Consider the following 24,346-nt stretch of genomic DNA (forward strand, 5'->3'; position numbering starts at 1 on the left):
AAAAAAAATTAGAAAAAAAAATTGACATGTAGAAATTTTAAAAAATTAAAAATTCAATTTTTTTGAACAAATTTTTTTATTAATTAAAATTAAAAAATTTTAAAGTGACAGCTAACTTTAATTTCATGAAAATTAATAAAAATTGCAAGTAAAAATTTTTAGAAGCATTTTTTTATTGTAATTGATTTGTTAAAAAATTTTTTTAATTGTCAGACGGCTAACTTCAGTATTGTGATTTTATAATGCTGAAGTTGTAAGATATTGAAAATTTTTTTAGAATTTTATAGCAATTAAATTATTATAAAAAAAAATTTAATTAAAAAGTTCCTCGTGTGAAAATTAATGAAAATTAATTTAGCATATATTTAATAATTTTATAACAAATAAATTATGGCAAAAAAAATTGACATGTAGAAATTGTAAAAAATTAAAAATGCAATTTTTTAAAATAATAAACTTAGCCGACATTTTTGATTTTTTTATTTTGCTTAATTTATTAATTTATAGCTAAAAAATATTTTTAAAAAATTGCACTTATAGTTTTTGAAGTTTTTAACAAATGAAAAAATTTTTTTTTGTAATAGTTCTTTAATAAAAAAAATCATAAAAATTTTTAAATGTCAGCTAAATTTATTTTCATTTTTTTAAAAATAATTTTTTTGTTAAATAAAATAAAAAAATTGTAAAGTGACAGCTAACTTTAATTTCATGAAAATTAATAAAAATTACAAGTGAAAATTTTTAGAAGAATTTTTTTATTTAAAAAAATTTTTTAAATTGTCAGCTGACGGCTAACTTCAGTATTATGATTTTATTTCATATTATATATATTTAATATCACTGTTATGTACATTGTTGACCGCCATTTACGCTAGGTGTCAAGTCAGGTAGCCCAGATAAGCTTTTGTTGATGAAAAAAAAATAGGTTTATTTATTATCATTTATATTCGTCAGGCTAATAATATTTTTTACCGTAATTTCAGATGAAATACCTGGTGATAATTGGTAGGTCGAGTGTTTTGTGAAATAGATTCTAAGAAAAGCGATTGGCGGACTCGCCGACTGGAGAGCGCTCGTCGGGGAAGCCGAGAAACACTCTGGGAGTATTGTCTCTAGGTTACGCCATTTATCGATGCTTTTGCATCGCTAAATTTTATTGTGTATGTATTGTATGTTGTGTGTAATTGTAATAAGAAGCGCGATGAATCGATGCACCCGCGCGTTGCGATTATATACATACACTTACTTCTGAGATAATTTGTTAATCTTGAGAGGCACTGATGAACTCCAAAGAGCTTTGTGGACTAAGTGTAGAGTGGTGAGATTTTTTGTTTGCAACCTGGAGGTACTTTGACGCGGAAAACTCTGTCAGAGAGACGGGACTGTGTTGTGAATAATAACGTTCTGTTTTGATATGTTTGTGGGTGACAAACAGCTGCTGTTTAATGACGCTGTGATTTGTTATCCACAAGATGCTCCAAGACTCCAGGTCGCCGAGAGCAAACACAGCCAGTGGTACTGGCGCTCCGAATGTTGGAAGGACAATTACCAGAAGAATGACAGGCAATGGATGCTCCAAAAGGTATTCTAGCTTGGGTTATTAGTTTTAAGCTATTGTTTAGTGATACTGGAGATAGCAGGCCGTGGATTTTTTTTTTTTAGTTTTTTGGAGTGTATTTATTTTTATTTCTTATCTGTTATTGTTTTTAGTTTTTAAGTAATCAGGTGGCTGCTGTCTTGAGTATCATAAAAATTTTTTTTTATTTGTTTATTTTTGTTTTAGATCGGATCGTACTTACGAATTAGGTCTGTCGTCAGACCTGATAATGAACGATTTTGACGACGAACGAACTCTAGATGAAGAAGAGGCTATGGAAGGAAGTGAAGATTCTCATAATGAACTGTCAAATTTACAAAAAGTTAGTTTTATGTTTATTATAAAATAAAAATGGTAATTATTTATAAGTAGAGTCCACCCTATTTTTGGCCACTAGGTAAAAAATTAACATTTTTTTTATTCTGCTTGTTTTTACGGCGCATTTATGAAATAAATGTCGTGAAAAAAATAAATATTTCGATATTTTGCCTTCAAAAGTTGGAAAAAATTTTGGCTCTTGTTTTTGGAATTCTATTTTATTTTTTTTTTATGTTTTTGATAGATTTTTTTTGAAAAGTACACAAAAAAACGAACAATTTAAAAAAAAAAAAAATATCACAATTTTTTTGAAAATTTGTTAAAATTGCGATAATCAACTTTTTATTTTTAAATTGTTCATTTTTATTATGTACACGGAAAGAACAAGATGACACTGGAGATCATCCCAGATTATACTGAGTGAAAACAAATTTTAGGTAGTAGCTAGTATAATCCAGATTACAATGAGTATAATCCAGATATCACGCAGTATAATCTGAATTTTTCTAGCTACTATCTGAAATTTTTTCTCACCACAGATATTACTGAATATAGTCCGGGATGATATCCAGTGTCATCTTGTTTTTTCCGTGTATTTTTCAAAAAAAAATATCAAAAAAATCAAATAAAAATTTCGTTCAAAAAAATGAAAATTAAAATGGTAGACCCCACTTTGGGTCATAACTAAGTGAAAAATTAACATTTTTTAATTGTTTTTTTATTCTGCTTGTTTTTACGGCGCATTTATGATATAAATGTCGTGAAAGGAAAAAAAAAGATTTCGATAGCTTTTTTGCCTTCAAAAAGTTGGAAAAAATTTTGGCTCCTGTTTTTTGGATAAAAGTTATATTTTATTTTTTTTTTGATATATTTTTTTTAAAGTAATTTAAAAAAAAAAAGTTGAATATCACAATTTTCTAAAAAATTTATAAATTTTTTTGAAAATTTGTAAAATTGTGTTAGTCAACTTTTTATTTTTAAATTGTTTATTTAAAAAAAAAAAAAATATCAATAAAATCAAATAAAAGTTTCGTTCAAAAAAATGAAAATTAAAATGGTGGCTCCTACTTGTAAATAATTACAAAAAAATAATTAATCTGATTGTGAAAATGATAATATTTTTTTTTTTAATCATTTCAGGAAGGAGATATGCCGTTGAAAGAGTTACTGGCAAAGTATGGCTACAGCCATACTTCAACAGACAATTCAAATAGTTCTGATCAGCTGGTATTGATTCGAGATGGCGATGAACCAGAGTCCGGATTGAATTCTTCAGAAAAAGCGGGAGAAAACGACGCGGAGGACTTTGACGACGAGGAAGAAGACGATGAGGATGAAGATGATGGCGATGATGATGAAGATGACGAAGACGATGACGAGGATGCCAATGTGAGACGAAAAATAGCGAATAAATCACAGCCGAGTCTTCGACAATTCTACACCGAGATGGTGAAGAAAAAAGAAGCCGAGCGATTGAACGAAATAGGCGCCAAGGCGACTAACGCTCGTCATTCGGGAACCACCGGAGATAGACACAGGGACGACGGATTTTGTGGCGTCTCTTATGGGAACGTCAACAGAGACGCGGGAGACGGTTTAGTTAGTGGTCCTGGAGGAGACGCTCCGCCTGATGGAGAAGGTGGTGGCGAGCCTGGGAATAATGCGCACAGTGGTGGAGGCGATGATAACGACAATGGCGCTGGCAGACCTGTTGATGAAGAAGATGATGATGACGAAGAAGACGAAGAAGAGGATGATGACGAGGATGGTGAGGGGACTGGAGTGTCAAGGGAAGTTGTTGACGGAGTCAGCAGCGTTGGAAGTGGTAATGTTGGTGGTGGCTCCTCGCGGCTTCTTCGCAGCGTCTCACGTCCCCAGAGCGAGGAAGAGGATGACGATTGTGATTATAGTCCCGATGAAGAGGAGTGGAAGAAGACTATTATGGTTGGTAGTGATTATCAGGCTACTATTCCTGAAGGTCTCTGTCGCTATGATGATGCTCTTCCGTATGAAAATGAAGATAAAATTCTTTGGAATCCTACTTATATACCGGAGGATGCGACTGAGGAGTTTCTTGAACGCGCTCAATTACCCACGAATAAAGTAAACTCTATTCCGGCTGGTGCTCACATTCGGGATGATGAACAAGCTCTGTATTTATTGCTCCAATGTGGGTATAATCTTGATGAAGCGCTCAGAAGACGCAGAATGAATGTATTACCTCCGACAGATGCGATTAGTCTTTGGTCTGAAGAAGAATGTCATAACTTTGAGTCCGGGCTGAGAGCTTACGGGAAAGATTTTCATCTTATTCAGAAAAATAAGGTACTTTTTTTTTAATTTAGACAAGTAGTATATATTGTAAATATTCAAATGAAAATTAAGTTAGCCGACATTTAAAAATTTTTAGAATTTTTTTTTTATTGAAAAAATTGTTAGAAAAATATAAGAAAAAAATTTCATAAAAAACTGTTGGAAAAGTCTTGATATGGAGTTTTGCCTTTTCATGGTTTTATGTCATCTTCACTAATAGTTAATTTATGATTATAAGTATTTAGGCTGCATTCGAAAATTTTCTATTTCTAGATACATACTTAAGAAATGATCCTGTATCTCGTGAACTATTGACAATTTTAAAGATATAAGCTCATCCCGATGTTACACTCATCAAGATCTTTCATTTGAGTACCCACATCAATATTCTATATATTTATATATATTATATATATGTATATATGAAAAATATATCAAAAATGCCTGTGGGTACTCAAATGAAAATTCGTGATGAGTGTAACATCAGAATGAGCTTATATTTTTGAAAACGTCAATAGTTAAGAAAGTACATTACAATTTCACATAATCAAGAAACGACCTTGTATCTTCTGAAATATTGACATTTTTAAAGATATAAGCTCATCCCGATATTACACTCATCAAGACCTTTCATTTGAGTACCCACATCAATATTTCATATATTTATATATATATATATATATATATGTATATATGAAAAATATGTGAAAATGCATGTGGGTATTCAAATGAAAGCTCTTGATGAGTGTAACATCGAGATGACCTTATATCAGTAAAAATGTCAATAGTTAAGAAAGTACAGTGCAATTTAACATAATTAAGAAACGACCTTGTATCTTCTGAATTATTGACATTTTTAAAGATATAAGCTCATCCTGATGTTACACTCATGAAAAGCTTTCATTTGAGTACTCACATGCATTTTCATATATTTTTCATATGTATAATATATAATATATATATATATATATATATATATATATATATATATATATATATATATATATATATATATATATATATATATATATATATGTGAAAAATTGATGTGGGTACTCAAATGAAAGGTCTTGATGAGTGTAACATCGGGATGACCTTATATCAGTAAAAATGTCAATAGTTAAGAAAGTACAGTACAATTTAACAAAAGTCATTATTTAATAAAGCAAAATTTTATTTATTCATAGTTCATAAGTCACGGCAGTCACATAGTGGCTAGTAATTTATTAGTTAAAAAATTTTTCAAAATTATCATGAAGTAAAATCTATTACATAAATTGTTTTTTTTTTAGGTAAGAACAAGGTCTGTTGGTGAACTTGTTCAATTTTATTATTTATGGAAGAAAACTGAAAGACATGATATATTCACCTACAAAGCGAGATTAGAAAAGAAAAAATATGCTCTGCACCCGGGTATCACGTGAGTGCCTATCATACAATAAAAAAAAAAATTAGTAATTAAAACAAAAAATAAAACAACTAGTTAACTTAATTTATTTTTATAAACCCGCAAGCAGAGACTACATGGACAGATTTTTGGAGGAGCAAGAGGGAGTTCGTGACCGAAGCAGCTCGCCGAACGTAAACTGTTTGCTCCACGGCGACGCGAAGCGACAGCGAGGGAATCCTAACATGACAAATAATCACAACGAGGGAGGAAAGTCAACGGAGTCGTGGGACGGCGCCACGAGTGAGGACCCTCTGGGTGATGCCAATAGTACGGACTCCGTATCAGCCACGGTAACGTCAGCTACGTCGTCGCTTTTACCTCCTCCCGCTCCTCCACCTCTAATTCCCTCGAGCCCGTCATCAACAGCACCTCTGTCATCGTCATCGTCGTTGACTTCAAACGTTTCATCAAATGTTATGTCTACACCCATGGTAACTCAGCCAAACCTACCTACCGGTCCTCAAAATCACGAATCATCTCATGAATATCCGCCACCTTTGCCACCGTCATCAGACAACGTTCTGCCACACTTGCCGCCTTAGCATTTGTCATTTACATGCTTTTAATTGTTGGATAGTCTATTTATTTGTGGACTATCATTACCTCTCAGCCGTTGCCATTGTCGTTTATTTCACAAACAATACTTTTATTGTTTTTACACATAATAAACAATAAATCGCTACACTAATTCATTGTTCACAAATCATCATTAGAACGATATTTTATAACTGTTGCTAGTAAATTACCGCTATTTTTAATATAAATTTGATGAATTTCGGAAAAAATAGACCTGGAAAAAATTTTTAAGTTATGAAAAATTCATATTATTTCATTAAAATTATTATAAAATAAAAATTATAATAATTTAATAAATTTATTAAAATTAAAAATTATTAAAATTATTCTAAAATAAAAATTATAATAATGATAATAATTTAATAAATTTATTAAAATTAAAAAATTATTTAAATTATTGTAAAATAAAAATTATAATAATAATAATTTATTAAAATTAAAATTATTATAAAATAAAAATTATAATAATTTAATAAATTTATAATTTTTATTTTATAATAATTTTGATAAGAAAAAAAAACATGATTAAAAATTAAAAAAAAAACATTATTAAGGTAAAAGCCCCAATTATTGACACTATAAGAGACAAAGTTACGATTTTATTTTTTTTTAAGCAATCAAATATCAATATCGCTGAATTTTGTTTGTGGTAATGTATCAAGTAATGAGAATGTTTTTACTAATCAATTTTTTTTTTTTTTAAATCTGTGATATTTACTGATTAATTTTAAATAATTAAATATAGTATCTGGATACACCAATTATTGACGGGTTAAAAAATATAATTAGATGAAGAAATAAATTTAAACTCGGCAATTAAAAAAAAAATGCTTTTCTAACCAAAGTTGTTAAGAAAATAGACGCTCGTAAGCTGGCTTGATGAACTGGTGCAACCTTTATTTTTTTTTTTAATAATTAATATTTAATATTTTGAACTGACAGTAATTTTTTTTACAATTTTTTAATTAATTAGAATTTAATAAAAATTTATATAATAGTTATTCTTATTACAGATAATTAAATATATTTTAAAATAATTTAGGGTGTCAATATTTAGACCCCTGTCAATAATTGGGGCTTTTACCTTATTTTTAAAAATTAAAAAAAAATTTTAAAGTTATGAAAAATTTATATTATTGCATTAAAATTATTATAAAATAAAAATAATAATAATAATAATAAAAATATTTTTTTTTCCTTCATTAAAATTATTATAAAATAAAAATTATAAATTTTTTTAAGTATTATTATTATAATTTTAATGAAATAATATGAGTTTTTTTATAACTTTAAAATTTTTTCTAGTCTATTTTTTCCGATAACCAAATTTGATTAAACAATCATTAATTAATTAAAAAAAAAATTAAATAAAAATTAAACAGAGCTACGGCAATGTGAAGACATAAAGCATGATATTCTTTAGCACTTCGAATTATATTTTTCTACTGTATCGTATAAAAAAAAGAAATAATAATAATAATAATTGAATATTAGATGAATTACGTCTAGCACGACAGATAAAAATCGGATTGTTTGCTTTATAAAAATAATCCACCTTCCTATATTAAACATTCCTTTTATTAATTCAAAGTTTACTTATATCGATGTACAAATTAATTTTTTATTGAAAAAAAAAAAACATTAATTAGTAGATAAATTATCCATATTGAGCAGAATCGAGGGATTCTAACGTAGATTTAAAAAGCTTTCCAAGTAACGACAAAAATTTAATTTTATAAGAACTAATATTATAACACCCAGTTGAAACAATATTATCATCAAGCCGTACTTCCTTTTCTTGTGAAGCATCATCACGTGACGTACCCTCCCCAAGATTATATTCAATAGCATTAACAGGAGCTTTATTAATCGTGCTTTGATCACTGAGCTGAGCATTAATCGTTAACACATTAACCGGTGGCTTAATAATTTTCACAGACGCTTCGTTCATACCAACACCAACTAAAGCACCCTGAATATCCCAATCGCTTAATCCAGAGGCTCGTTGCTCGAGAAAATCAAAGAACATCCCAATCTCATTTGCAGTTTCACGGGCAATAAGCTGACGATCTCTCAGTGCAAGTCTCGGGCTCTTAACACCTTCCAAAGTCTGACAGAGAACCAGAACAAGATTTATCTCTAAAGCAAGCCTTGAATTATTTTTATCCATCGAATCAAACCAGGGATTTGCGTCAACCCTAATGGACTGTCCAACATTAACGCTCTGATTTTGAGTTCCGTTTTTGGACACGTGTCTGGTGTGGTGAGAGAACGGCGTTGTCCTTGAAAGAATAGTATTTTCACAAATTAAAGGATCATACGGGCGCCTAAGAAGCCGAGGATTGCCAAGTAATCCATGACTAGAAGCGTATCCGGAGTGATCAAAATACGCATGAGCCGGTCCTGAAACATTGAAGACACGTCTCAAATCTTTGGGATGAATTTTCCTTGGATATTCCGGGGTTGAACGTTCCCATTCACGTTTTGCCGAGTCCATACCATCTTTAGAGGGTGTCCTTTGAATAGTTACTGGCGAAGAATTAATAGCAAGATGTACATTAAGAGCTTGCGTAAACAATTGAGTAGAACTAATTATTGTTCCATAAGTTAAACTCGGCCCAGAATTAATAGACATTTGAGGTGGTCCAAAGTTAATTTCAGCTAGTGGTGTGTGCCAAAAATTTTGGGTGTAAATAGTGTCTACCAATGCATTAAGCCTCGGAGAAAATCTAACAAAAGATTGTGCGCACCACCAATTAATGACAATCAATTTATTAACAACTAATTTAAGCTCATTACTCGGTAATTTTTCATCACACCAATGAAGATCTTCAGCACTTTCTACACTTACACCGTCAATTATAAATTTAAGTATCCTCGGACGTAATAATAAATTAACTGTACTGTCATAAATTAAATACATACAATTCATAAGACCTTCACGTACACTAGGTTGTATCATTTCCCAAACAGAAGTTCGCATAGTTAACGCAGAGATCAAAGCAACCAGCGACTGGACAAGATCAATGGCCCTAGGGTCTGCGGTGTGTCTCAATAAAGTCGCCACTTCAGTAAGTTGATTTTCATGCGAGCCCAAAAAAATCACCACTGACGTTACATAGGTCGACTGACAAGACGACTGCCCGCCAAAGCCAATGCTGCTCATAATCAGCCCCGTGATGAATTCCAGACCCAGAGTATAAATCATCCACCAATCCTGGCACCTCCACTGGCCTTGACACGTCCTGTCATCATAGAGACACTCTAGCATGCTGTTCCTGAGACTCTCAGGAGGAACTAGAGCCAGCCAGAGCTTCGCTATTGACTCCTGCTCGTCGATAGGCCTCGGTGGAGGATTGTAAGTCGTTGATCTAGCAAGCATGCCTAATAATTCAAGCCCTGCGCGACTGAAACCTACGTACCTGTGACTTTGCAGACAAGTACTTAGACAGGACATTAAATCTGGAGCTAGTTGACGAAGGTGGAGACACACTGATCTGTTCCCGTACTTCAGTGGGTCTTGCTGATTAATGCACTGCAATAATTGAGTCACCATGCTGATAGTTAAGGTTGCTGGTGTTGATTTATGAGTCGATTTTGTTGAATCAGAAGATACTTTCCCATCAATAATATCGTTTTCTTCTTCAACTACATGCTTGATATTCCCACTAGCGGCTTGGACTTCTTGAGTTTTCTTTACAGCGTCGCTCAGCTTGCGCAATTCGATGTTAGACAGCAAGCATGACTGAATTAAAAGGTACTCCAAGCTGGCTTTGTCTTCAGCCATAGCTCCTTTTACCAGCTGGATGCACCCTAGTAATAAAGAAACTAATATTCTTCTCAAACCAGCGCCGTAGTTGTCGTAAGAGTGGAAAATATCTTCCATTAATTGAACAATTCTTGAAATAAAAGCTTGTTGCTCGTCTACGCACTTTAATTTCCAGGTGAAGACACATCTAAGCGCCAGAGATGCGAGCAGCATTGTTATCCTCGCATCTCCTATTGTCTTGGTCCGTTTTATTCTTAGTGAAAGCGAGTCCAGGGTGTAGCGCATCATAAACTGAACTCTTGAAGCTTCCATTTGAGTCATTAATTCACTAGATACTTTGTTGTCGGTTAAGGTGACTATAAAATGATACCAAGCTTCAATATTCGCTTCGTACAATGGAGATTCATTGGTATTTCCGTTTTCTTCTTCAATTTTGTCTGTATCCATCCCACTGGCTGGATTTGCTAAAATATATTCAATAAATCGCTCCCAATGATTGTCTTTGTACAAAAAAATCTCCAGATTCTTCGTAAAATCATTCTCAGGCAACAACGGAGGCGCTGATTCAAACAATTCAAGCGTTGCAATGTCAATTAAATAAGCGTACCCTCGAGAGCCAGAAACCAGCGGTCTAAACAGCGGAGCGAACATTTGGTTCCAAAACTTTTCACGTTTTCTAAAATAATTAACAAGAATTGTATTGCGATTATACCAAATTGCGCGGATTAAATTCATTGTATTGTCATAAAGTTTGTCATAAACAATTTCTTTCTCTTTAGAAATCCTTTCTAAGTAAAGTTCAATAAAGTGGCTGCAGCCTTCGGTTAAAAATTGATCAGCAGATTTAGGAAACATTCTTTTTTGCTCCGCTTGGTGCATGATATTAAACAGCGCTTCTGTTAATCCGGGTTGTCGTTCCAAACAAACTGCCACTAGCTCCAGTATCGCGACCTTTACTTTTGCGGAGCAAGTTGGAGACATCAAACGCGAGGCAAAGGTCACTCTAATGGACGTTCCGTCCATGCCCATGCAAACTAAAAGCGACATGGAAAATCCTTGAGCGAATTTTTTTAACAAACTGACTGCCATTGCTTGCAAAGAAGGACTGAATTCGACGTATAAATAATTAACAATCGTCGGTACGATTAACAATCCAGTGGGCAGCGATGGTGAAGTGTACAGAGCTACTTCTAAAGGAGATCTTTCATCATCGCTGAGTCCTAGACTTTGTCTGAACATCAAAAGCCGGTTTACTAATGAAAGAGCTAGCCTTACACTCTCTATAACTTTGAACCCTTTTCCGCTGATCCAATCAGACTCGTTCATCATTTGGTTCCTTAGATTTCTTTCTCCAGTTCTTACAAGCTTCAACAAAGCATGCCGAGGCTCTAAATAAAGAAGACTGTAAGCAACAACTAGCTGAAGCTTTTTTCTAGGGTCATTTTTTGGTAAATTTACATCCAGCGCGTGATGAATGCAAGACATTGATTTAAGCCAGAGCTCAATTCTTTCCGTCTCGGAGGTAAAGTACCAAGAGTCTAATTTAGGCAAGACTCCTTGGAGTAAAAAAACCATCCCTGGGATCTCCATGTTGTACATCGCTTCCTCGCTGTGTTTAGACACTAAATAATTATACAAAGTGTCTAAATAAGCGTTGAGAATTGGATAACGATGCTCGATAGTTTCAATCCCGGACAACCAAGACGCAACAAGACCTCCATCGAAGGAAAATGCACGAGCTAGTTCTTTAATATCTTGGTACCAGTCGTTGAACTTCGGGTAAATTCCCACTCGCATTCGCGTGAATATTTCATCAGGGTATTTCAAAGCTAGCTTTGACGTGACTCTACAGCACGCTGCGACAAGTAGGTACAAGCTTCTAGGTAGAATTGAGTGACAGAATCTGTTAATTACTTCCAGGCTTAGTTCAGTCGGGATCACCATACCTAAAGGTAAGTCCACATCAGAGGCCAACAAAGCTTCCAGTAGAGTAAATCCTAAAGTTACATGCTCTGGTAAACTTGTCTGCTGGTTTACAACATTCATTATTCCGCTCCCGGCGTAGTAAAACAGAAGTTCAATTTTATAATGAAAAGCGTCGCCGTACCTCGACTTGGTCCGCCATAAAACAATTTCTTTATCGCTGTCCAGAACAATCCTCTCGCAATTATCAGGAATTGTGAATTCATTGCGATGGAGGGTACATTCTTTTTCATAAGGCCGGTAAGGCTGTCTGGGACCAGAGTTGGTAGTGAAGTTACGATGAACGGGTTCTTCTAGAGTCACCGAGTCTAATTCCTCTAATCTAGCGGCTATTTTTTTAGCACTGGACAGCGAAGCGTTGGCCAGTCCAGTAGCAATCCGCGTTAGTGGTTCAAATCTGTACGGAAACAGCGAGACAGCTCGGTGAAAAAGCGGCCAGAGACCGCCTTCTTCATTTCTGTCGTTCCAAAATTCTGTTGCTGTTTCAGGGTAACGCAATATTGCTGCAACTACGTCGAAAATTCCTTCAAAATTACTGAGCCTGTCCTCGTCGACAAAGGAGCACAATAATGATAAAAGATTGTAGATACTTGTGCGTACTACTTGCGCGTATTGAGTTGATTCGTTGATTACTTCGCTGTCCAGGACACTCTGAAGCGTTCGGAAGACATCCAGCTGCACTGCTCGGACTCCGCAAGGTCTAAAGCGGTTTAATAATTCAGAATTTTCAGGCTCTACTGCGAAATTTACCAACATCCAGACTAGCAACAGCGGACCGTCTTCTGGAGAACTGTCTCGGCGGCATTTAGGCTCTACTAATTCTTGGATATTTTCTCTGAGACTTTGGACCCAATTGTAAACCTCGTCGCTACTCGCGCTGTTTTCGTATCGCTTGGTTACATCAAGGGCTACTACAAATAAAGCGATTTGACAGTGACGAATTTCTTCGAGTTGTTTTATTATTTTTTCCTTGTCCTCGTGGCTTTTTGTACCGGCCAGACGACGTGGCTCGCCGCAAACGCTCTCGTAGATGTTCTGGAAATCGCTGGGCTGCACGGTGTCTAGTAACATTGTGACTATGTGGAGCAGCTCACGCATTTCTACCAGGGTGCTGTTGTATAATTTGTGGAGGTGATCGTCTGTGAGAAGGTGAGATCTGTTGGCGATACTGGCTGACTTGAGGCGGTCTATTTGCTTTAGTGAAGACTCTAGAATTGATTCCAAAGACGCTTTTTTAAAAAACTCGGAAAATTCTGCTTGGTAAGGATGGCGCTTGTTGTCTCGGTACTCTATTATTAGTTTTAAGCATTTTATTAATGTGATTCGCTCGGAGTAATAAAATGTCCAGATATCTTCGATTAAAATCTTCATGGAGGTTATATCCGCGAGGTGCGATGCGAATGTCTCGCCGCTGTTTCTGTACTCATAGATCATGTAGTTTAGAGTCAAGTCCCAGGCGATTGTGGCATCTAAATTCTGTTATAAAATTAATTGATTATGTTTTTTTAATTTATTTAAATTTATTTAGCAGATATTTGATAATTTTAATTATAATTTTGACTAATAAATTATCATAAATAAAAAGAGAAAAAAATATTGACTTGTAGGAATTTGAAAAAATTAAATTGCAATTTTAAAAATAATTTTTTGGAACAAATTTTTTTGTTAAATAAAATGATACTGAAATTAGCAGGCATCTGATGATTATTCGAATTTTTATAACAAATCAATTATTGTAAAAAGAATTTTTTTTTTTTAATTTACTTATCATTTTAAAAAATTTCTACATCTGTAATTTTTTCGCTAAATTTTTTTCTTTATAATTTAATTTTTATAACAATCTAAAAAATTTTTAGATGTCTGCACTGGAAAAAAAATTAACTTGATTCAAGAGAAAAATTTGTGAACCAAGAATATAATTTTAAAAAGGGTAATTGTCTTGAATCAGGACGAAAAATTCTTGAATGGAGTAAAATTTCTTCATATCAAGAATTTTTCTACTCAAATCAAGAATATCGAGTTCTTCAAAATTATATATTAAGTAAAAGACCCAGTTATTGACATTAGCTTAGTTGCTCGACTCTTACAATTTTATTCTAATTAAAAGAATTAAATGTTCTCAAAAAACCAATTATCTTAAAATTTATAATTTAAAAATTATATTTCTTAATTTATTAGAGTTGATTTATTTTTTTTTTTTTTTATTAAAATAAAATTAAAAATGTCAATAACTAGGCCAGTGTCAATGATGATAAATTTAGTAGATATTTAATAATTTTTTTTAACAAATAAATTATGGCAAAAAAAATATAAAAAAAATTGACATGTAGAAATTTAAAAAAATTAAAAATGTAATTTTTTAAAAACAATTTTTTTTGTTAAAAAAAATTAAAAAATTCTGTAGTGACTGCTAACTTTAATGTCATCCAGTGTCAATACACATAACAGAGTCTTTTACCTTATTTGACTCAAGAACATTTTTTTTTTATATTAAATTCAGTATCATTAAATAAAATTAAAAAATTGTCAAGTAACTGCAAACTTGAATATCATTTTAAATTTATTTTTTGTTTTGATTAAAATTTCAGGGTTTACTTACCAGAAAAGTTGCAAGCTTGGACACAAGATCAAGCATCCGAGGCCCAGGGTTAGATTTCTGAACTTTCTCCAAGGAGGATTCAGAGAAGGGTTTAAAAAATATAAGACCTTCTTTTAATAATTCAGTTGCATTTTTTATTTCTTCCACGACAAGTGCTTTTTCACATCGACTTGTCGTGCTAGAAATAACTGACCACAAACCCTTGCAATAGCTGTAAAATATCATTGTAATTAAATTATTTAAATAAAAAATTTTTATTTTTAAATATTTATAATACTTACGGTACATTTCCTAAAGGTTCCATTTTATAAAAATAATTATTATAAATATAAACACATTTGAATGAAAAAATAATACTTGTTTTTCAACGGTTACACTTTTGAGGTTGTGTATAAAAATTAAGCGGGACGTTCTAACCTATTTTAAAATTAAAATGCAATGTTTTGACCATCAGCCGGTAGGTGGTATTAAAAATTAGTGCCACAAAAAAATAAAGCGGCGCCACTGTGAATATTTTTCTTCCATTGTCTCTCGTGTTTTTTATTTTTAATGGCTTCTCTTTTGTCAGACACGCTCGTATTTTTGTCATTAATATTTAGTAAAACTAATACGACGAATTCAAAATATTTTATGAAGAAACAAATGTCTTTTGACTAAGAAAAATATTTATTTAAATGTAAAAAATAAAATTGTCAGTGAAGACTAATTGAATAATTCTAAATAATAAATTGCGCAGATAATAATAAAGCTTAAAAAAATTTTAGTGCAAATATCCGCCATAGTTTTCAGACAGAATATATTTTCGAGAAATTACTTATATACGAACAAACCAATGTGAACATCCGGTATGTAATTTTTTCAGAGCACCATCATGATCACAACGACCTTTTGATCATCAAAATTTACGTAAAATATTCTTGTGATTTAATTTTTATTGAAATTTAAAAAACTTTTTAAAGACTTAGTAATTATATTCACGTGGAAGATTAAATAAATAAATAATTATTATTTTAAATTGTGAAGTATTTTACAGGACATTATTACAGTGTCGATAATAAATCTCTGGACATTTATCTTCTGGGATTGCTGTATATATTTATAAAAGTTATTTGGGAGTGGCAGTATTTGATAATTATTAAAAAAAAAATAAAAAAACTTACGGACAATAATTTATTCCAGTGTAAATATTTATAACCAAGACTTATTATCTTCTTTGAAATTACATAAATAGAATCATTGGTAATAATAATAGTAATATATTTATCAAGAGGCCTTCCATATTAAAACGGAGTAAACGAAGCGACAACCTGCTGCTGACAGACAACTGTGATTGTGATGCAGATTCATTCACTGGCAGACAGAGTCTAGAGTAACTAACTCGAGACGGAGAGGATGCCGGTTAAAGTTGATGCTGTCCCACCGCCGCCTGCTAATTCAAAACAACCAGGAGTCACTAAATCTCTCCTGTACAATGGATCTCGGTTCCAAGGCTCCCAGAAGTCCAAAGGCAACAGCTACGACGTTGAAGTAGTTTTGCAGGTTAGTGTTATATAAATAAACATATATGTTGATGTTTATAAATAAGTATTATTGTTTTATTTATTTTTTTAGCACGTAGATGAAGAAAATAGCTACTTATGCGGATACCTGAAAATAAAAGGTCTAACGGAAGAGTTTCCTACACTTACGACATTCTTTGACGGAGAAATTATTTCGAAAAAATACCCGTTTCTTACCAGGAAGTGGGACGCTGATGAAGACGTTGATAAAAAACATTGGGTATTTATTTTAAATGTTTTTTTTTTAAATTAGTATCTAATGATAAGTATTTAGGCTGCATTTGAAAATAATAATAATAATATTTATTTAGCCCTTGGCTATCTTAACAACATTTGCTATCGTAACAAATGCTCTATCTCTAGATAGATAATTAAGATATGACCTTGTATCTTGTGAACTATTGACATTTTTAAAGATATAAGCTCATCCCGATGTTGAACTCATCAAGACCTTTCTTTTGAGTACCCACATCAATTTTTCATATATTTTATATATTTATTTATATATATATATATATATATATATATATATATATATATATGTATGAAAAATATATAAAAATGCTTGTGGGTACTCAAATGAAAGCTCTTGATGAGTGTAACATCGAAATGAGCTTATATCTTTAAAAATTTCAATAGTTAAGAAAATACAGTGCAATTTAACATAATTAAGAAACGACTTTGTATCTTATGAAATATTGACATTTTTAAAGATATAAGCTCATCCCGTCAATATACTCATCAAGACCGTTCATTTGAGTACCCACATCAATTTTTTTATATATTTTATATATATTATATATATATGTATACATGAAAAATATATCAAAATACATGTGGGTACTCAAATGAAAGCTCTCGATGAGTGTAACATCGGGATGAGCTTATATCTTTAAAAATGTCAATCGTTGAAAAAGTACAGAGCAATTTAACATAATTAAGAAACGACTTTGTATCTTGTGAAATATTGACATTTTTAAAAATATAAGCTCACCCCGATGTTGAACTCATCAAGACCTTTCATTTGAGTACCCACATCAATTTTTCATATATTTTATATATTTATATATATATATATATATATATATATATATATATAAAATATATAAAAATGCTTGTGGGTACTCAAATGAAAGCTCTTGATGAGTGTAACATTAAAGATATAAGCTCATTCCGATGTTTCATTCATCGAGACCTTTCATTTGAGTACCCGCATCAATTTTTCATATACTTATATATGTTATATATATGTATATATGAAAAATATATAAAAATGCATGTGGGTACTCAAATGAAAGCTCTTGATGAGTATAACATCAGGATGAGCTTATCTCTTTAAAAATGTCAATCGTTAAGAAAGTACAGTGCAATTTAACATAATTAAGATACGACCTTGTATCGTCTGAAATATTAACATTTTTAAAGAAATAAGCTCACTTTAACATTACACTCATGGAAACCTTTCATTTGAGTACCCACATCAATATTTCATATATATCTTATATATTTATATATATGTATATATGAAAAATATATCAAAATGCATGTGGGTAGTCAAATAAAAGCTTTTGATGAGTGTAACATCAGGATGAGCTTATATCTTTAAAAACGTCAATAGTTAAAAAAGTACAGTGCAATTTAACAAAATTCATTATTTAATAAAGCAAAATTTTATCTATTTATAAATAACAAGTCACGGCAGTCAAATAGTGACTGCAAGGTTGCTAGTTATTAATAATTAATAAATTTTTTTTTAGAGTAAATTTGAATCATTTTGTCAATACGCAAAATCTTTCAATTCCGACACTTTCGACTATGAAGCACTCAAAGGAACTGATTTTGTTTTTATGAGATGGAAGGAACACTTTTTAGTTCCGGATCATACAATAAAAGATATAAACGGTGCATCGTTCGCTGGATTTTATTATATTTGTTTTGAAAAGTCTGCTGCCTCTATTGAGGGTTATTATTATCATCGAAGTTCCGAATGGTATGTCTTAAACAATTTCAATTACTTTTATAAAAAAGAAGAAAAGAATTCTCATAAATAATTTTTTTTCAGGTATCAATCTCTAAATTTGAGACACGTTCCAGAACACAGTATACAAATCTACGAATTCAGGTGAAATAGATGCATGTGACACTGCAACGACAACAAAAATTTGAGTTTTTGTCTTCTTTTTTTTAAGCAAACAGATCTCATTATTTTTTTCATAACATTTACATAAAGATTCGAAAGCAAAATTATTAAGTATAACTTGATTGAAAACACCGGCACACAAAAAAAAAAAAGTTGTCTGTACTTGGGACGCGCCACATATATTCCCATGTAATTTGACCCGCTGAACCCGAATTTGAGGTCCGTTTGGCCCCTACACCCTAGGATTTTGAGAAAACTGTAAAAAACCGAAAAAAAACGGGAAAATTGGGGGTTTTGGTGATTGAAAAATTTTTTTAGATTCTAACTATGCATGATATTCACGTATTTCGATCTGCTTTATACTTATATGAAGTGTACTCAAATCAGCAGACATTAAAAGTCTAAGTAAATCCCGAAAACCCATGAAAATTGCGAAAAAAACAAAAATTCCCAATATTGTGATAAAAAATGTATTGAGCTAAATATATGATGATTTTCATGTAGGTTTATCGACGACATATAAATCTCCAACTTTTATAACTCAGACGTCTCGAAAACATCAAACAAATGTGCAAAAACCCCGAAAATTGGAAAAATCAAATGTAATATAATAAAAATCCAGTTATTATTCAACATAAATAAAAAAATCATATCATTCGATCTGTGGTGCATAAAAAAAAGTATTTCGTCTTAAGACTTAAAAAATTAATTTATTCGGAAAATATCATCAAAACCCTTTGGATTTGAATTTTAATTCGTTCTCCGCTTATATCTCACCCTTTTATCTTCAAACGTCCTGCATAAAGGGTTTCTCTTTCGTTTCCTCTCTTCTTCGGGTAAATCTCTCTTCAGAGTCCAACAATGATCTACCATCATATTGACATCCACTCATGTTTTGATGGAATGTTTCTTCTCTTTCTTCACTGAAATTACCAAGATTTTCAGGAAAGTGTGAAAGATGAGATTGTAAATAGTGCAATTTTGTATTCACATTCCCTAAAAATTTCGAGATACTTCCTTAAAACTTCCCCAAGCTGCTCTCTCAATCTTGTGCATCTCATACTCAAGATTAGCATCCTGGAATTGAGTCCGAATTTGGGGTACATAAAAAATTCCTTCTTTCAATTTATTGTCACTTATAGCTGGAAATTTTTCGTCCAAGTACTTAACACAGTTGCCATTTTATCGAGAGCTTTGACAAAATGCTTCATAAGGTCAAGCTTGATATAAAGTGGTGGCAGCAAGTACTTGTAAGGATTAATGAGAGATTCTCGCATAACGTTGTGAGAACCATGATTCAAATTCTTTCTTGTTGGCCGTTCTTTTCTACTGTAGGGAATTTTCCGATCGTGACTATCCTACAAACATACAAGAAGGGATATATTGTGAACCAGATTGTTGGCTTAACTAGTGTAGCAATTTTCAGATCACCACAAACTTTTCAATGATTTTTGGTCAAATGAGCTACTGGAGTCGGTGCTTTGAGACTTCGCTTAGACAAAGCAATGAAAAACTTTCACTCCTCGTCCTGAAAGTGTTCGGCTTTAACTCATCAATCAAACTTCTTACATCTGAACAGTCCACTAATGAATTTTCGCCGTTTTAAAAATGTTATCAGATTTTTTTCCCTATCACGATAAAAATAAGCTGTTGTATTTTTAGTTAATAAATTTTTTTCTTTAAGCTGATGTTTCAGGGTTTTCACTTCTAGGAACTTTTTGGGCTCAGAATCGATTTCTTGCTTAAATGCTTGTGCCTGTAACCAGGGCACCTCCACGTGGTGACGGCGGGCAACAGGACCGTCTGGCATAGTCCCTGGGTTAACGGCTTGAATGCCGTCATGGCAGGCACAAGTAATAAGTGTTTTACGATGCAGGGACCCGGAATCCCAGTATCGGCGTCTGGTCAGAGTGAGAAAGCAGGCTCGCAGGCGTCGTCATCAAGTGACTGCAGCTCTTCATTAGTGGGTGACTTGGCTTCTGAAGCGTTTAATATGACAAGAAGTGTCTCTCACATATGTAACAAAAACTCCAATTGCTTCTGTTACATATGTGGAGAATTTGAAGTAACGAAAAGTCGTAGATCTTTTTCAAACAAATTGAAAGATGTCTACGAAACCTGCTTCGGTATCCAGATTACGAACTGGGAAGCAACTTGGGTACCACATTCACTTTGCAATCGGTGTCACACGATGCTTACTCGTTGGGAGCAGACGAAAAGTAAACAGTGCTTGAAATTTTCAAAACCTGTGATTTGGTCTGCACCAACGAGTCAAAAACTGCTATTTTTGCACGACGGAAGTTTCAGGTTTTTCTTCGACAACCAAACATAAAATTCAATATGCCAACGTAACATCAGTTGTGCCAGCAGGAAAAGTTTTGAATGTCGAAGAACCTGCAGCTCCTGAACCAGTGAATGAACATGAAGAGATGGAAGTTGAAGATAACTTTGAAGAAATCGATCCTGAACCCGAAGAGATCCATTCTGAGGATGAAGAATACATCCCGAGTGGTGTTCCTAGAAGTAAAGACCCTGAAGTCTTCGATCAACTTGAATTGAATGACCTTGTACGAGACTTAGGACTATCTAAGGTAAAAAGCTGAACATTTAGCCTCAGCTTTAAGGAAAAAAATTTATTAGCTAAAAATACAACAGCTTATTTTTATCGTGATAGGGAAAAAGAGTTCGGAAGTATTTTACAAAAGACAGCGAAAATTCATTTGTGTACTGTTCAGATGTAAAAGGACTGATCGATGAGTTGAAGCCAAACACTTACAAAGACGACGAATGGGGGCTTTTATTGACTCCTCTAGGCGAAGTCTTAAAGCTGTGCTTCTTCATAATGGAAACTTATTGGCACCGATTCCAGTAGCTCATTCGACTAAACTAAAGGAGACTTATGACAATTTACAGGTTGTATTAGATAAAATAAACTATTCAGAACATCAATGGAAGGTTTGTGGTGATCTGAAAATTGCAACAATATTGCTAGGCCAACAATCAGGGTTCACAAAGTACCCCTGCTTCTTATGTTTGTGGGATAGCCGAGACCGAAAGAATCATTACATTCAAAAAAGAATGGCCAACAGGAGCAAAGTTAAATCCTGGCCCTCACAATGCGACGCGACAATCTCTAATTGATCCTCCCAACCACTCGCTGCCCCCCACTTCATATCAAGCTTGGCCTTATGAAGCAATTTGTCAAAAGCTCTGGATAAAGATGGAAACTGTTGTAAGTACTTGGTCGCAAAAGTTCCTGCTACAAGTGACGCTAAAATAAAAGAAGGAATTTTGATGGACCCCAAATTCGGACTCTATTCCAGGATGCTAATCTTGAATATGAGATGAACGAGATTGAGAGAGCAGCTTGGGGAAGTTTTAAGGAAGTATCACAGCAATTTTTAGGGAATACGAAAAGTGATAACTACGCAACTTTAGTTGACGAGTTGTTATACAACTATAATACTTTAGGTTGCTTAATGAATACAAAATTGCACTATTTACATTCTCATCTTTCACACTTTCCTGAAAATCTTGGTGATTTTAGTGAAGAGCAAGGTGAGAGATTCCATCAAGACATTAGTGTGATGGAAAACGATATCAAGGAACGTGGGATGTAAATGATGGCAGATCATTGTTGGACTCTGAAGAGAGATTTACCCAGAAGAGAGGAAACGAAAGAGAAAACCCTTTATGCAGGACGTTTGAAGATAAAAGGGTGAGATATAAGCGGAGAACGATTAAAATTCAAATCCAAAGGGTTTTGATGAATATTTTCCGAAAAATTAATTTTTATCTTCAAACGAAATACTTTATGCATTGAATGATATTCTTTCGTTTCCTCTCTTCTTCGGGTAAATCTCTTCAGAGTCCAACAATGATCTGCCATCATATTTACATCCCACGTTCCTTGATATCGTTTTTCCATCACACTAATGTCTTGATGGAATCTCTCACCTTGCTCTTCACTAAAATCACCAAGATTTTCAGGAAAGTGTGAAAGATGAGAATGTAAATAGTGCAATTTTGTATTCATTAAGCAACCTAAAGTATTATAGTTGTATAACAACTCGTCAACTAAAGTTGCGTAGTTATCACTTTTCGTATTCCCTAAAAATTGCTGTGATACTTCCTTAAAACTTCCCCAAGCTGCTCTCTCAATCTCGTTCATCTCATATTCAAGATTAGCATCCTGGAATAGAGTCCGAATTTGGGGTCCATCAAAAATTCCTTCTTTTAATTTAGCGTCACTTATAGCTGGAAATTTTTCGCCCAAGTACTTAAAACAGTTTCCATCTTTATCCAGAGCTTTGACAAATTGCTTCATAAGGCCAAGCTTGATATGAAGTGGGGGCAGCAAGTACTTGGAAGGATCAATTAGAGATTGTCGCGTAACATTGTGAGAACCAGGATTCAAATTTGTTCTTGTTGGCCATACTTTTGTACTGTAATGATTCTTTCGGTCTCGGCTATCCCACAAACATAAGAAGCAGGGGTACTTTGTGAACCCTGATTGTTGGCCTAGCAATATTGTTGCAATTTTCAGATCACCACAAACCTTCCATTGATGTTCTGAATAGTTTATTTTTATCTAATACAACCTGTAAATTGTCATAAGTCTCCTTTAGTTTAGTCGAATGAGCTACTGGAATCGGTGCCAATAAGTTTCCATTATGAAGAAGCACAGCTTTAAGACTTCGCCTAGAGGAGTCAATAAAAAGCCTCCATTCTTCGTCTTTGTAAGTGTTTGGCTTCAACTCATCGATCAGTCCTTTTACATCTGAACAGTACACAAATGAATTTTCGCTGTCTTTTGTAAAATACTTCCGGAACTCTTTTCCCTATCACGATAAAAATAAGCTGTTGTATTTTTAGCTAATAAATTTTTTCCTTAAAGCTGAGGCTAAATGTTCAGCTTTTACCTTAGATAGTCCTAAGTCTCGTACAAGGTCATTCAATTCAAGTTGATCGAAGACTTCAGGGTCTTTACTTCTAGGAACACCACTCGGGATGTATTCTTCATCCTCAGAATGGATCTCTTCGGGTTCAGGATCGATTTCTTCAAAGTTATCTTCAACTTCCATCTCTTCATGTTCATTCACTGGTTCAGGAGCTGCAGGTTCTTCGACATTCAAAAAGTTTTCTGCTAGCACAACTGATGTTACGTTGGCATATTGAATTTTATGTTTGGTGGTCGAAGAAAAACCTGAAACTTCCGTCGTGCAAAAATAGCAGTTTTTTGACTCGTTGGTGCAGACCAAATCACAGGTTTTGAAAATTTCAAGCACTGTTTACTTTTCGTCTGCTCCCAACGAGTAAGCATCGTGTGACACCGATTGCAAAGTGAATGTGGTACCCAAGTTGCTTCCCAGTTCGTAATCTGGATACCGAAGCAGGTTTCGTAGACATTTTTCAATTTGTTTGAAAAAGATCTACGACTTTTCGTTACTTCAAATTCTCCACATATGTAACAGAAGCAATTGGAGTTTTTGTTACATATGTGAGAGACACTTCTTGTCATATTAAACGCTTCAGAAGCCAAGTCACCCACTAATGAAGAGCTGCAGTCACTTGATGACGACGCCTGCGAGCCTGCTTTCTCACTCTGACCAGACGCCGATACTGGGATTCCGGGTCCCTGCATCGTAAAACACTTATTACTTGTGCCTGCCATGACGGCATTCAAGCCGTTAACCCAGGGACTATGCCAGACGGTCCTGTTGCCCGCCGTCACCACGTGGAGGTGCCCTGGTTACAGGCACAAGCATTTAAGCAAGAAATCGATTCTGAGCCCAAAAAGTTCCTAGAAGTGAAAACCCTGAAACATCAGCTTAAAGAAAAAAAATTTATTAATTAAAGATACAACAGCTTATTTTTATAGCGTTAGGGAAATTGAACTAAGATAACATTTTTAAAACGGCGAAAATTCATTAGTGGACTGTTCAGATGTAAGAAGTTTGATTGATGAGTTAAAGCCGAACACTTTCAGGACGAGGAGTGAAAGTTTTTCATTGCTTTGTCTAAGCGAAGTCTAAAAGCACC

At 33.4% G+C, this 24,346-nt stretch overlaps 3 protein-coding genes across 7 annotated transcripts; 2 read left to right on the plus strand and 1 right to left on the minus strand.

Moving 5' to 3' along the window:
- Nucleotides 1-983: 983 nt before the first annotated feature.
- On the plus strand, nt 984-8,379 carry LOC123259388 (mesoderm induction early response protein 1). Of its 3 annotated transcripts, XM_044719863.1 has the most exons (6): nt 984-1,582; nt 1,784-1,919; nt 3,056-4,240; nt 5,521-5,648; nt 5,743-5,968; nt 8,301-8,379. In XM_044719863.1, the coding sequence occupies exons 1-6, from the start codon at nt 1,473-1,475 to the stop codon at nt 8,313-8,315; spliced, it is 1,800 nt and encodes a 599-aa protein (XP_044575798.1). In that variant the 5' UTR covers nt 984-1,472; the 3' UTR covers nt 8,316-8,379. The 3 variants fall into 3 exon arrangements, with proteins under 3 accessions (XP_044575798.1, XP_044575795.1, XP_044575796.1); XM_044719860.1 differs by lacking the exon at nt 8,301-8,379 and having other exon boundaries at nt 5,743-6,375; XM_044719861.1 differs by lacking the exon at nt 8,301-8,379 and having other exon boundaries at nt 5,746-6,375.
- On the minus strand, nt 7,838-15,006 carry LOC123259387 (nucleoporin Nup188). Its single transcript, XM_044719859.1, has 3 exons — nt 14,887-15,006; nt 14,606-14,816; nt 7,838-13,482 (listed from the first exon to the last, which is right to left on the minus strand). The coding sequence occupies exons 1-3, from the start codon at nt 14,907-14,909 to the stop codon at nt 7,912-7,914; spliced, it is 5,805 nt and encodes a 1,934-aa protein (XP_044575794.1). The 5' UTR covers nt 14,910-15,006; the 3' UTR covers nt 7,838-7,911.
- A 232-nt stretch (nt 15,007-15,238) lies between these two features.
- Nucleotides 15,239-18,397, plus strand: LOC123259389 (glucose-induced degradation protein 4 homolog). Of its 3 annotated transcripts, none has more exons than XM_044719865.1 (5): nt 15,239-15,450; nt 15,629-16,144; nt 16,217-16,384; nt 17,922-18,154; nt 18,227-18,397. In XM_044719865.1, the coding sequence occupies exons 2-5, from the start codon at nt 15,998-16,000 to the stop codon at nt 18,288-18,290; spliced, it is 612 nt and encodes a 203-aa protein (XP_044575800.1). In that variant the 5' UTR covers nt 15,239-15,450; nt 15,629-15,997; the 3' UTR covers nt 18,291-18,397. The 3 variants fall into 3 exon arrangements, with proteins under 3 accessions (XP_044575800.1, XP_044575801.1, XP_044575799.1); XM_044719866.1 differs by having other exon boundaries at nt 15,639-16,144; XM_044719864.1 differs by having other exon boundaries at nt 15,239-16,144.
- The last annotated feature ends 5,949 nt before the right edge of the window (nt 18,398-24,346 follow it).

This window comes from Cotesia glomerata, linkage group LG2 (assembly GCF_020080835.1).
Source record: "Cotesia glomerata isolate CgM1 linkage group LG2, MPM_Cglom_v2.3, whole genome shotgun sequence".
Classification (NCBI taxonomy): domain Eukaryota; kingdom Metazoa; phylum Arthropoda; class Insecta; order Hymenoptera; family Braconidae; genus Cotesia; species Cotesia glomerata.

Coding starts and splice junctions, on each gene's coding strand:
- LOC123259389 (XM_044719864.1), top strand. CDS start 15,998: ATGCCGGTTAAAGTTGATGCTGTCCCACCGCCGCCTGCTAATTCAAAA. Junction 16,385..17,921: donor ACGTTGATAAAAAACATTGG/GTATTTATTTTA, acceptor ATTTTTTTTTAG/AGTAAATTTGAATCATTTTG. Junction 18,155..18,226: donor TATCATCGAAGTTCCGAATG/GTATGTCTTAAA, acceptor ATTTTTTTTCAG/GTATCAATCTCTAAATTTGA.
- LOC123259388 (XM_044719860.1), top strand. CDS start 1,473: ATGCTCCAAGACTCCAGGTCGCCGAGAGCAAACACAGCCAGTGGTACT. Junction 1,583..1,783: donor GGCAATGGATGCTCCAAAAG/GTATTCTAGCTT, acceptor TTTTTGTTTTAG/ATCGGATCGTACTTACGAAT. Junction 4,241..5,520: donor ATCTTATTCAGAAAAATAAG/GTACTTTTTTTT, acceptor TTTTTTTTTTAG/GTAAGAACAAGGTCTGTTGG.
- LOC123259387 (XM_044719859.1), bottom strand. CDS start 14,909: ATGGAACCTTTAGGAAATGTACC. Junction 14,817..14,886: donor GAACCTTTAGGAAATGTACC/GTAAGTATTATA, acceptor GATATTTTACAG/CTATTGCAAGGGTTTGTGGT. Junction 13,483..14,605: donor CCAAGCTTGCAACTTTTCTG/GTAAGTAAACCC, acceptor ATTTTATAACAG/AATTTAGATGCCACAATCGC.